Source organism: Lemur catta, chromosome 10 (assembly GCF_020740605.2).
Source record: "Lemur catta isolate mLemCat1 chromosome 10, mLemCat1.pri, whole genome shotgun sequence".
Classification (NCBI taxonomy): domain Eukaryota; kingdom Metazoa; phylum Chordata; class Mammalia; order Primates; family Lemuridae; genus Lemur; species Lemur catta.
Window position 1 is genome coordinate 85,103,418 of NC_059137.1, and position 11,847 is coordinate 85,115,264.

Below are 11,847 nucleotides of genomic sequence, written 5' to 3' on the forward strand. Positions count from 1 at the left end.
TTTCCCAGCACAATTTATTGAATAGAGTATCTTCTCCCCAGTGTATGTTTTTGTCTGCTTTGTCAAAAATCAGTTGGTCATAGCTATGTGGTTTTATTTCTGGGTTCTCCATTCTGTTCCATTGGTCTATGTGTCTGCCTTTCATGCTGTTTTGATTACTATAGCCTTGTGGTTATTCATGCTCTTTTTTGGTTCCACATGAAGTTTAGGATTATTTTTTCTAGATCTGTGAAAAATGATAGTGGTATTTTGATGGGGATTGCATTGAATCTGTAAATTACTTTAGCCACATTGTGAATGCAAAGGAAAGGTTCTTGAAGAAAATTAAAAGTACTACCCCAGTGAACACACAAATGATAAGAAAGTCAAACAGTCTTATGGATATAAGATATCCAGATATGGAAAAAATTTTAGTACTCTGAATAGAAGATCAAACCAGCCACAATATTCCCTTAAGCCAAAACCTAATCCAGAGCAAGGCGCTAACTCTCTTCAACTTTATGAAGGCTGACAGGTAAGGAAGCTACAGAAGAAAAGTTTGAAGCTAGCAGAGGTTGATTCATGAGGTTTAAGGAACGAGCTGTCTTCACAAGGTAAAAGTACAAGGCGAAGCAATGAGTGCTAATGTAGGAGATGCAGCAAGTTATCCAGAAGATCTGGTTGAGATAAGAGATGAAGGTGGCTACACTATACAACACATTTTCAGTGTACAGGAAGCTGACTTATGTTGGAAGAAGATGTCATCAGGACTTGCATAGCTAGACAGGGGAAGTCAATGTCTGGCTTCAGAGCTTCAAAGAACAGGCTGCCTCTCTGTTAGAGACTAATGCAGCTGGTGACTTTAAGTTGAAGCCACTGATAAAGGTTACCATTCCAGTGATCCTAGGGCCCTTAAGAATTATGCTAAATCTACTCTATGTGTGCCCTATAGATGGAACAATAAAGTCTGGATGACATCGCATCTGTTTATAGCATAGTTTACTGAGTTATTTATTTATTTATTTTTAATTTTTACTTTTGAGACAGAGTCTCACTCTGCTGCCTCAGGTAGAGTACAGTGGCATAATCACAGCTCACTACTACCTCAAATTCCTGAGCCCAAGTGATCCTCATGCCTCAGCCTCCCGAGTAGGTGGGACTACAGGTGCAAACCATAACACCCAACTACTTTTTCTATTTTTAGTAGAGACAGGATCTCCTCTTGCTCAGGCTGGTCTCAAACTCCTGAGCTCAAGCAGTGCTCCTGCTTCAGCCTCCCAGAGTGCTAGGATTACATGCATGAGCCACCGCACCTGGCCTACTGAATATTTTAAACTCACTGGTGCAACCTACTGCTCAGAAAAAGAGGTTCCTTTCAAAACATTACAGCTCATTGACAATGTACATCGTCACCCAAGAGCTCTGGTTGAAATTAATGATGTTTTCGTGACTGCTAAGATAGTATCCATTCTGCAGCCTGTGGAATCAAGGAGTAATTTGACTTCAAGTTTCATTATAAAACAAATACTTTTCATGAAGCCATAGCTGCCATAGATGATATAATGATTCCTATGATGGATGTAGGCAAAGTCAATGGCAACCTTTCTTGAAAGGATTCATCATTCTAGATGCTATTAAGAACATTTGTGAGTCATGTGAGGGAGTCACAATATCAACATTAAAACGAGTTTGGAAGTAGTTGTTCCCAGCCCTGAAGGATAACTTTGAGGGGTTCAAGAATTCAGTGGAGGAAGTAACTGCAGATATAATAGAAATAGGCAGAGAACTGAAATTAGAAGTGAAATCTGGCTGCAGTCTCACGGTCAAACTTGAATAGATGAGCATTTGCTTCTTATGGATAAGCAAAGAAAGTGGTATTTTTAGATGGAATCTACTCCTGGTGAAGATCTGTGAACATTGTTGAAATGACAATAAAAGATTTAGAATATTTCATAATTATAATTGATAAAGCAGTGGCAGCATTTGATGAGATTAATTCTAATTTTGAAAGTTCTACCACGGATAAAATGCTATCAAACAGTATCACATGCTACAGAGATATCTGTCAGGAAAATAAAAGTCAATTAAGGTCACAAACATCAGAGTTGTTCTATTTTCAGAAACTGACACAGCCACCCCAACTTTCAGCTACCACTATGCTGATTAGTCAGCAGCCATCAACACTGAGGCAAGACCCTCCACCACAAGAAGATTACAACTTGCTGAAGGCTCAGATGATCATTAGTATGTTTTAGGAATAAAATTTTTAAATTAAGGTATATACTTTGTTTTTTAGACATAATGGTATTGCATATTTAACAGAGTCCAGTATAGTGTAGACATGACTTTTATATGCATGGGGAAACCAACATATTCATGAGACTCACTTTATTACAGTATTTGATATATAGTGGTGGTCTGGAACCAAACTCCCAGTATCTCCGAGGTATGCCTGTGTACAATACGAGCAATGAGTCCTACTGCAACTGTGGACTTTAGGTATAGATAACGATGCCTCAGTATTGGTGCATCAGTTGTAATAAAAGTCCTGCACTGCTCCAGGATGTCCATCACAGGGCCACTGTGACCAGAGGAAAGGGGTGCATGTGAATAGTCCATATGTTCTAGTCAGTTTTGTAAAACCTGAAACTGATCTAAAAAATATACTATACTTATAAATACAGGCAGAAACAACTCCCCTTTAGCCACCTCCTCCCTGACCGCCATGGTGTCAGATTCTCTCTTCTCTCCATCCATGGGCCTCCTTCAGCCTGAGCCCTGGTGCCCTCAGGCCCCTAGACTGGCTTGGGCTGATGTTTCTCCCATACACCTCTGGAGTAAAGATTTTGAGGGCCTTCCCCTCATGGGGACTTCCAGGGGATCAGCAAGGGGGCCCTGAGCCCGTGGGACACAGAGATATATGAGAATGAGATGCAGTTTAACATAGTCTAAGGTGGTGAATTGATGTCTCCAACAGACCCGCCCTCTATAGAGGCAGATTTCTGAGGATGAGTTTGGAGACTGTTCCCAGGTCCACCTGGGGAGGCATGAGCTATGGATGCCAGGGCCACCCACGAGAAAGGGCCTGGGTCACTGTATCCCCTCAGAACTGAGTCACCGCATCCAGGATACTTGGATTGATAGAGGGGACAATGGACCCACAGAAAATTCTTTTTTTTTTTTTTTTTTGAGACAGAGTCTCTCTCTCTTGCCCGGGCTAGAGCGCCGTGGTGTCAGCCTAGCTCACAGCAACCTCAAACTCCTGGGTTCAAGCGATCCTCCTGCCTCGGCCTCCCAAGTAGCTGGGACTACAGGCATGTGCCACCATGCCCGGCTAATTTTTTCTATATATATTTTTAGTTGTCCAGCTAATTTCTTTATATTTTTAGTAGAGATGGGTTTTAGTAGAGATGGGGTCTCACTCTTGCTCAGACTGGTCTCGAACTCCTGAGCTCAAACGATCCACCCGCCTCAGCCTCCCAGAGTGCTAGGATTATAGGCATGAGCCACCGCGCCTAGCCCCACAGAAAATTCTTAAAGACCCTGCTCCTTTGAATTGATTTTGCCCAAGTTCTTACGTTTTAAATCCCGGTGTCTAGGTTAACACCTCAGTTGAGACCTTTCATTCCTGTGGCTCTGTGTGTGGGTACTGACCAAACATAAGGAGAGAAGGAGCTTCAGAGGAGGCCAGTCCCTGCGCCCTTGGGAGGCAGGACCAGGCTTCCCTGCAGCAGAAGGAACCTAGAAATCAGGGTAATGGGCCTCCCCCAGGGACGGGGCCACCACACTTCCCTGACAGGATGGTGTGCAGACATGGAGCTGTGGTATGGCCTAGCTCTGACCCTCTAGCTGTGCTGTAGGGCCAGGTGGGCCCTGGGTTGTCCCCAGCTATGGGCTGCTATGAGCTCTTTCCACCTCCCACAAGACACTATGTAAGTAATGTCACTTTCTATTTGTAGAGCAAAGTGAGGGCACAGTTTCCTAGAACATGGGTGGCTTCCCTTCCTCCACCCCAACGGATGCTCTGCCATGGTTGCTGGGCGCTTGTTTGTGTTAATGACAACAATCTGTAGGGGTCAGTTGTGGCCCACAGGCCACTGGCAAGCGGAGGCAGAGCCGCGGAGCCCTTCGGAGCCAGGAAGGGCCTGCTGCCCACACCCGAAATGTCTCCACAGCCGGGCTTGGACCAGCTGTGGGCTGTTCTGATGGTGATGTTCAAAAGCCTGGGGCAAGTGCCAGGAGCACTGGGGTTCTCCGGGCAGGTGCTGGTGTGCACTGCTCTGGTGGCCTTTATAGTGAGGAGAGGCATCTCAGGAAGATGAGGGGAAGAGCCGGCCAAAAGGGGTTCAGCTTGCAGTAAGGTGGACCCAAAAGCCCGAGCCAAGACTGGGCTGACGCCAAAGGCCGACGCTGGCCCCCCATCGACCATGGTGGAGGACAGTCCTCTATGGCTCCAAACCCTCTGCTTGGCAGCTCTAAGTGGAACGAGCACATATTCCTTACAGGACATGGCTGTCTTGCTTTAACAAAGGAGAGAAAAGCCAGCCTCCTGAACTTCCCCACGTGCTGGACACACAACACGTCTCAGTCGCTTCACAGCACAATGGAGATCTCCAGAAGAGGACCGTGGAGGGTTTGGATGACTACAGGGACCTTCAGCAGCAGTGTGAAGAACGGTCCCAGCAAGTCCAGGACCAGGGGAAGAAGGGAAGGCTGGAGAGCGCAAAGGCAGTAATGATCCAGGCCGAGAGTGATCAAGTGAGGCGACTGTCATCCCTGGCCCACACCCTGCTCAGCCCCCTGCAGCTGCCCAGCCCTGTGAGTGACCATCCGGAGGACGTGGAGGTGGAGGGAAACAAGGAAGCAGGACAGTCCGATCACCCACTGTCTCCACCGGAAGTCCCTCTGAACAGTTTCAGTGACGATGGTGACTTAACTGCATGCTTGGAAAGTCCTGAAGAGGAGATTGGAGATGTAGCCAGACAACTGTGTGAAGAAACCTGAAGGAGGGAAGAGCTGGAAGAACAAATTGAAACCCTGCAAGCCCAGGAGGCCTCTCTGCAGGAGACAGTGCGTGGCTGGACAGGGAGCTCCAGGAGCTCGAGCTGAGGCTGCAAACACTAGCTGCTTCGGGGTAAGAACATGGGATGGGACCTGAGAGGAAACTGACGGAGGAGGAAGTCCACTGCTCAGAGATGGAGAAGAGACTGTGTCAGTAATGATAAACCTCGCTCGGCAGACAAAACACATCTACAAGAAGATGGCTGAGACCCTGGCCCAGGAATTGGAGATGGCCATTTCCTTTTATCAGAGGGACATCCTCTTCCATGAGTGTAGAATGCAGGACAGCTTGATGGTCGCCGTGCCCACTCAGTGTGACATCAAGTTGCTCAGGAGAGAAAACAACTATAACAGACAGAAGCTGGCTGCCCTTGAGGCCACGTTCCAGCCTTTCCCGAGTGGCCCTTTTGCTGCTGGGGCTCCACCCACAGCCCACAGAGGCCTGGAGGTGCCAGGGAGACCGTGGGCCGTCAGCTCCCCCAGAGCAAGGAGGGTCACCCCCTGTGAGCACTCAAGGGTCCAGGGCGACCTTGTGGTTTGATTGTACTTCCCCTGCAGCTGGGTCCTGCAGGCCACAGCTTCAGCAGAACGTCAGCCGGTGCTGCTCCCTCTGGGGGAACCTTTCATTGAACTCTTTTTAGTTAAGTTCCTTAGTTCATATTGACATTATTTTTAATAAAGTTTGATAGCATCATAATTGTAAGGTAGTATTTTTCAAATATAGATTGTTTAATATAATTCCTATGCATACTGCATTTCCACATGTCTGGACCCTCTAGAAGTACATAGTATTGTGTTTTGATTTAGATAAAGGGCCTGCTTATGTAAACATTGGTGAAGTTTGACATGGATAGGGTCGTTTAAAGCAAAGTCCATTTCTGTGCACTGTGAATGGTTATTAGAAAACAGTATAATTTACCTGAATAAAGTTTAGTTGTAAATAACAATGCAAAAATAGTCGTAAACACTACTGCCACACCATTTAAAGTCCATCATATTTTTATTAGTTTAGTCTCACTGTTTGCAGAAAAATTGAGGGAGGTTGATATTTTGCAACTATTCTTACTTTGTATTTTTAAAAGAAAAACCTTGTTTTTTTTAAGGATATTTAGTATTTGTTATTTAAACATTTCAAAAATATATATGCAGTCAAAAATCAGTTTTCCCTTGATGGCAAACACACACTCTCTCTCTCTCTCTCTCTCACACACACACCCCCCCCCCCCACAATGCAGACGCAGGCAGTCTTAGTTGTTATGTTAAACCTGAGGAAAATGTAAAAATAAAGATAGCTGGGAATATTGAAATAAGGTTTTAAAATAAATAAGAAGGGGAAAGTCCTGCACACTCAATTTGTACATACCCCAAAGACTCCTACATTATCTGTACACTAAAGGATGGTTACATCAGGGATAGGACGGGAACTCAACAGGACACTCTGCACCCCATACGTGCAGATGCAGAGACTGTGGTGACATTGCAGACCCTGTCTTGGGGCAGGGCCAAGGGCAAGGACAAGGGGTGGTGAGGGGCCCAGACCTAGCCATGGGACAGCTTCCCTTACCCTAGGCCTGAAGGGAGCTGGTATGGTCTGAGCCCAGGACATAGCTGTTCAGGGCCCTGCAACTCTGCCCCTGCCCTCACTCCTGCCATCCCCTACTTCACTGCTGGGGCACCAGTCACCAGCACCCAGAGGGCCCGGGCCATGCAGAGGAGTCAACTCAGCTGAGCAGGCCGGAAAAGGGACAGGCCACTGTGGAGCTTGGATGGCACCTGTGGCTCTGTGGAGCCAAAGTGTGGGTGTTGCTATATCCCTGCTCATCTCTAGCGTCCATGGGTATCTGAGCTTCTGCCATGTCTTTAGTACTGTGGCAGGTATTTGGGAGGCGGTGATGGCAGAACAGCCCTAGGAGGCCCAAGTACCACAGAGCTCACATCCTGGAGAGGGGTGGGTGGACACTCAGGTCCCAGGGATACACAAGGGTAACACACACTCTGCAGACTCTTAGGGCAGGGCCAAGGGCAGCCAGGGTGGCTGCAGACCACTGGGAGAGGACATGTCAGCTGAGATTTGAAGGCCAGGAGGTGGCAGGGAATGTCAGGGGAACATTCCAGGCAGCAGAATAGGTGGAATCAAGGCCTAAGAGCTCAGCTTGGAGGAAGATAGAGTCAGAGGAAGATGAGCAAGGGGAGGGGAGGAGACACTGTGATGTGGCTTCAGAGGTCTCTCTGGCTGTGGGGGGGATGGGTGTGGGTGGGCACAGGATTTGGGGAGGGTCCTGACAGGGCCTTGTGAGAACACAGGGGGTTCCCCTGGGGAGATCACCAGGATGGAGAAGTGAGGTTTGAGGGCATGTGAGGCAGGGAAGAGATGTGAAGGATGGCACTCTGAGGTTTCCCACTGACCCTGTGTGGGGTCGGGACTGCCTTAAATCACCCCTCTTGAAACTTCTGCAGGAGACTGGGAATGAGGCAGTGAGGTAGGCTGTGTCAGCCCCATGAAGCAGGTCTTCTGTGGAATAGTGTGGGTAAGACATGTTCATCTGTAACTTCCCCTTGGTGTCCACAATCCCTGCTGACCCATTACCAGGTGGTCTCATCTCTCAGGTGCAGAGCCCATGTACATCTGTGCAGCGGCGCTGTTGCCAATTATTCTCTGAGATGGCCCAGATCCACTCCATTGCTCAGCCCAGACCCCTGGGATGCTCTCCTGACAAGTGCTATTAATAGTTCCTCCCAGTTGACATCCAGTCCATTTCATGTCCCATAGATCCTACCTTCTGCCTCTGTTATCTCTTTTGCACCAACATCCTGGTATTTCTTGGGGCAGTTTTTCCTGGACCAATCCCTTTTATGGGACCCCTTTCACTCCTTCCCCCTCATCTGTCTCCATGAAGCAGCCAGATAGGACCTTTAACTTAGGTCCTGAGCTTATAAAGCCTAAGGCCAGCACCTGACGTGTGTGATGAGTATGCAGCAAACCTTGTCCTGGCCCCATCTCCCTGGCTCTGGGGCATGAAGGGCAAATGTCCCAGTTGCCCTGATTGATGCTTGGTTTGTATCTGGCATATTATAAAGAGCTCCCCTTTTCAGTCTTAAAAGTGTTCCACTTAAGGCAATCAATTAAAAGATCACAGCCTGATGTGATGGCTCACACTGTAAGCCTAGCACTTTGGGAGGTCGAGGCAGGAAGATTGCTTGAGGGCAGGAGTTTGAGACCAGCTCTGAGCAAGAAGGAGACCTTGTCCCTACAAAAAATGGAAAAATTAACCAGGCATGATGGTGCACGCCTATAGTTCCAGCTACTAGGGAGGCTGAGGCAGGAGGATCACTCGAACTCAGAAGTTTGAGGTTGCAGTGAACTATTATGATGCCACTGTACTCTAGTTCAGGAGACAGATTAAGACCCTGTCTCAAAAAAAATTAAAAAAAGGATCACAAGAATGATGGCTTACCTCAGTTAAACTTTATCACAATGCACCATTTCAAAGTATATATGTAAACTCATAACACATGAAACAATAAAACTTCTAGAAGAAAACATAGAAAAAACTCTTCTAGACATTGGCCTTGGCAAGGAATTTATGACTAAGATGCCAAGGGTGAATATAACAGCAACAAAAATAGATAAATGGGACTTAAGTAAATCAAATACCTTCTGCACAGCAAAGGAAATAATCAACAGAGCAAATAGACAACCTACAGAATGGGAGAAAATATTCATAAACTGTATGTCCGACAAAGGGCTAATATCCAGAGTCCATAAAGAACTCAAAAAAATCAGCAAGAAAAAAAAAACAACACAAGCCCATCAAAAGATGAGCAAAAGACATGAACAGAAGTTTTTCAAATGAAGATAGACAAATGGCAAAAAAATCTATGAAAAAATGCTCACTTCACTAATTATCAGGGAAATGAAAATTAAAACCACAGTGAGGTACCACCTTACCCCTGTCAGAATCCCCATTACTAAAAAGTCAAAAAACAATAGATGTTGGCACAGATGTGGTAAAAAGGGAATGCTTACACGCTACTTTTGGGAATGTAAACTAGTACAACTGCTATGGAAAGCAGTATGGTGATTCCTCAAAGAACTAAAAGTAGACCTACCATTGAATTCAGCAATCCCACTATTGGGTATCTACCCGAAGAATACATTTGCATCCAAATGTTTATCACAGCACAATTCACAATTGCAAAGATTTGGAACCAACCTTGAGTGCCTATCAACTGATGAATAATTAAAGAAAATGTATATATATACCATGGGATACTACTCAGCCATAAAAAGGAATGAAATAATGTCTTTTCCAGGAACTTGGATGGAACTGGAAACCATTGTCCTAACTGAAGTATCTCAGGAATGGAAAAACAAATACCACCTATTCTCACTTATAAGTGGGAGCTAAATGAGTGATATATATGGTTGTAAAATGGTGTAATGGATATTGAAAACTAAGAAGGGGTGAGGGTGGGAGGGGATTGAGGGATAAAAATATACCTGTCAGGTACAATATACACTATTTTGGTGCCGGGTACACTGAAAGGCCTGAGTTCAGCATGATACAATTCATCTGTGTAACAAAGAACACTTGTACTCCATAAATTTTTTGAAATTAAAACAAGAAACCACCTGACTTTAAAAACTTAAAAAAAAAAAAAAAGGAAAAGCGCATTTCAGGCTGAGAAAATACCAATAGCAATCAGTATTAGCAATCACACAGGAGGGACATAAGTGCAGGGTTCAGTATATAGAACTCAAGCAAGTACTTTTTTAGTTTTAGTGTAAGATAGATGAAAAATAAAAAATAAAGCTAGATTGGGTCTATTATTTAATAATATTTATTACTCATAGAATCTTTTATTCCCACAGAGCAGAAGAAAGAAGAGATCTGTTCATGTTTTTCCGAAGCCTACATTTTTTTGTGAAATGGTTTGAATATCGTAAACGCACATTTAAACATTTCAAGGTAAGATCTAAAGTCATTGACTTTAAATATATATGGAAAATGAAGCTGGTGTTAATTTGGGGATTCAACCATAACATTCTTAAAGTTATCCAACAATAGAAAATATTTTCATTGGCTTCTGGAATTTGCAATTATTTGGAATAAGGGGAGGAAGAATGCCTCTGTGCAAATCAGTGAATAATTTATGTTGTGGAATATCTTAACAGAAGATAGTTATTTTCTAATTTACTTTAAAATGCTCATTTTGAAAAATCAGTCTTTCAAGGATACTTAAAGTAAAACAATAAATGTTAATAAAGAATATAATCAGCAGATTTATCATGTAGCAGTATAATCTTAATTTCCTGAGCCAGACTCTGTATATTCAACTTCATAATTGTTTTACATTTTGAGTTTAAATATTGAAGCCTGATTCCACTGAAGTAATGCTTCTTAAGTGTGATGTGAGTACTTTAAAGTACTTCTTTTTATTCCCTTTGTTTGATTTCAGGCATAACTAGAATTATGTTTGGCTTCATTGTAATCTCTTAAGACCTATTCAGTTGGATGGCATCAAATTATTGACAGCAGTGGTCCACTCAAAAACCAGTTCTGAAAGAATCAACATAAAATAATATTTCAAGGTTCAGGTTTCCTCGAAAGCCTGAATAGGTCATGACTATTGTTTTTAGGACTGATACTAACTCTCTTTTATTTGGGGTTCTATTCTTTTCTACTATTGTATTTGTTCTGTTTGGTTGAGGTAATAAAATGGGTCAAGCCTAGGATTTTCTGCACAAAGAAACTTGAGCAGTTCGTGTACTACAGTCCCTTGAGTCTCATGATTTTGTTATATTTTATCACAAGTAAACAGTTAAATATCTCTGCGTTACAACTGGTAAAATACAATAATGATTGGGGACTGTGCTCGTAGTTGTGGTAATGAATGAATCACCTAATATTGCTGATTCCTTATGCATTTGATTGGGTAATAGAAAATGTGAGCTCTAGCCCCCATTTCCAAGGCTGATTTGACTCTAGGTGCATTTCAGGCTGGTGTAGAAGTATAATTGGTTTATTTTTCTATGGAGGATGGAGCACTTCTATAAGCTGGTCTTTGCTGGTGATAACATTACTAGGATGGAAAAAAAAAGTCACATTTTTCTGCAACCATCACTACTATCCTCCAGAACTTTTTCATCATCCCAAGTTGAAACATACCCAGTAATCACTAACTCCCCATCCATTCCTCCTCCTGGCCCCTGGTACCACTATTCTATTTTCTGTTTCTATAAATTTGACTCTCCTAGGAACCATATATAAGTGGAATGTCCTTTATATCTGTCTTCTTTCACTTTGCATAATGTCCTCAAGGTTTATCCATGTTGTAGCTTGCGTCAGATTTCCTTTTCTTTTTAAGTCTGAATAATATTCCATTGTATGTACATACATATTGTTTATACATTCGTCTGTTGATGGACACTTGGGTTGTTCCCACTTTTTGTCTGTTGTGAATAATGCTGCTGTGAATGTTGGTGTATAGATGCTTGTTCATGCACCTGCTTTCAATTTTTTTAATTGTATACCTAGAAGTGGAATTGCTAGACCATATGGTAATGCTATGTTTAATTTTTTGAAGAACCATATACTCCTTTCTACAGCAGTTGTACCATTTTACATTCCCACCAGCAAAGTGCAAGGATTTCAATTTCTCCACAACCTCTTCAATACTTGTTATTTTCTGTTTTTTTAGTAATAGCCAACCTAATGGGTATGAAGTGGTATTTTATTGTGGTTTTGATTTGCATTTTCCTAATGATTAGCGACATTGAGCATATTTTCATGTGCTGATTGGCCG

At 43.6% G+C, this 11,847-nt stretch overlaps 1 protein-coding gene across 2 annotated transcripts in view; it reads left to right on the forward strand.

The window, feature by feature from the left end:
* LOC123646337 (centromere protein P) overlaps positions 1-11,847 on the forward strand; it is a 239,244-nt gene that overhangs the window by 51,904 nt on the left and 175,493 nt on the right. For both annotated transcript variants that reach the window (XM_045563162.1, XM_045563163.1), the window contains exon 5: positions 9,914-10,010. In XM_045563162.1, coding sequence (XP_045419118.1) covers positions 9,914-10,010 — 97 coding nt within the window. The remainder of the gene's footprint in view (positions 1-9,913; positions 10,011-11,847) is intronic.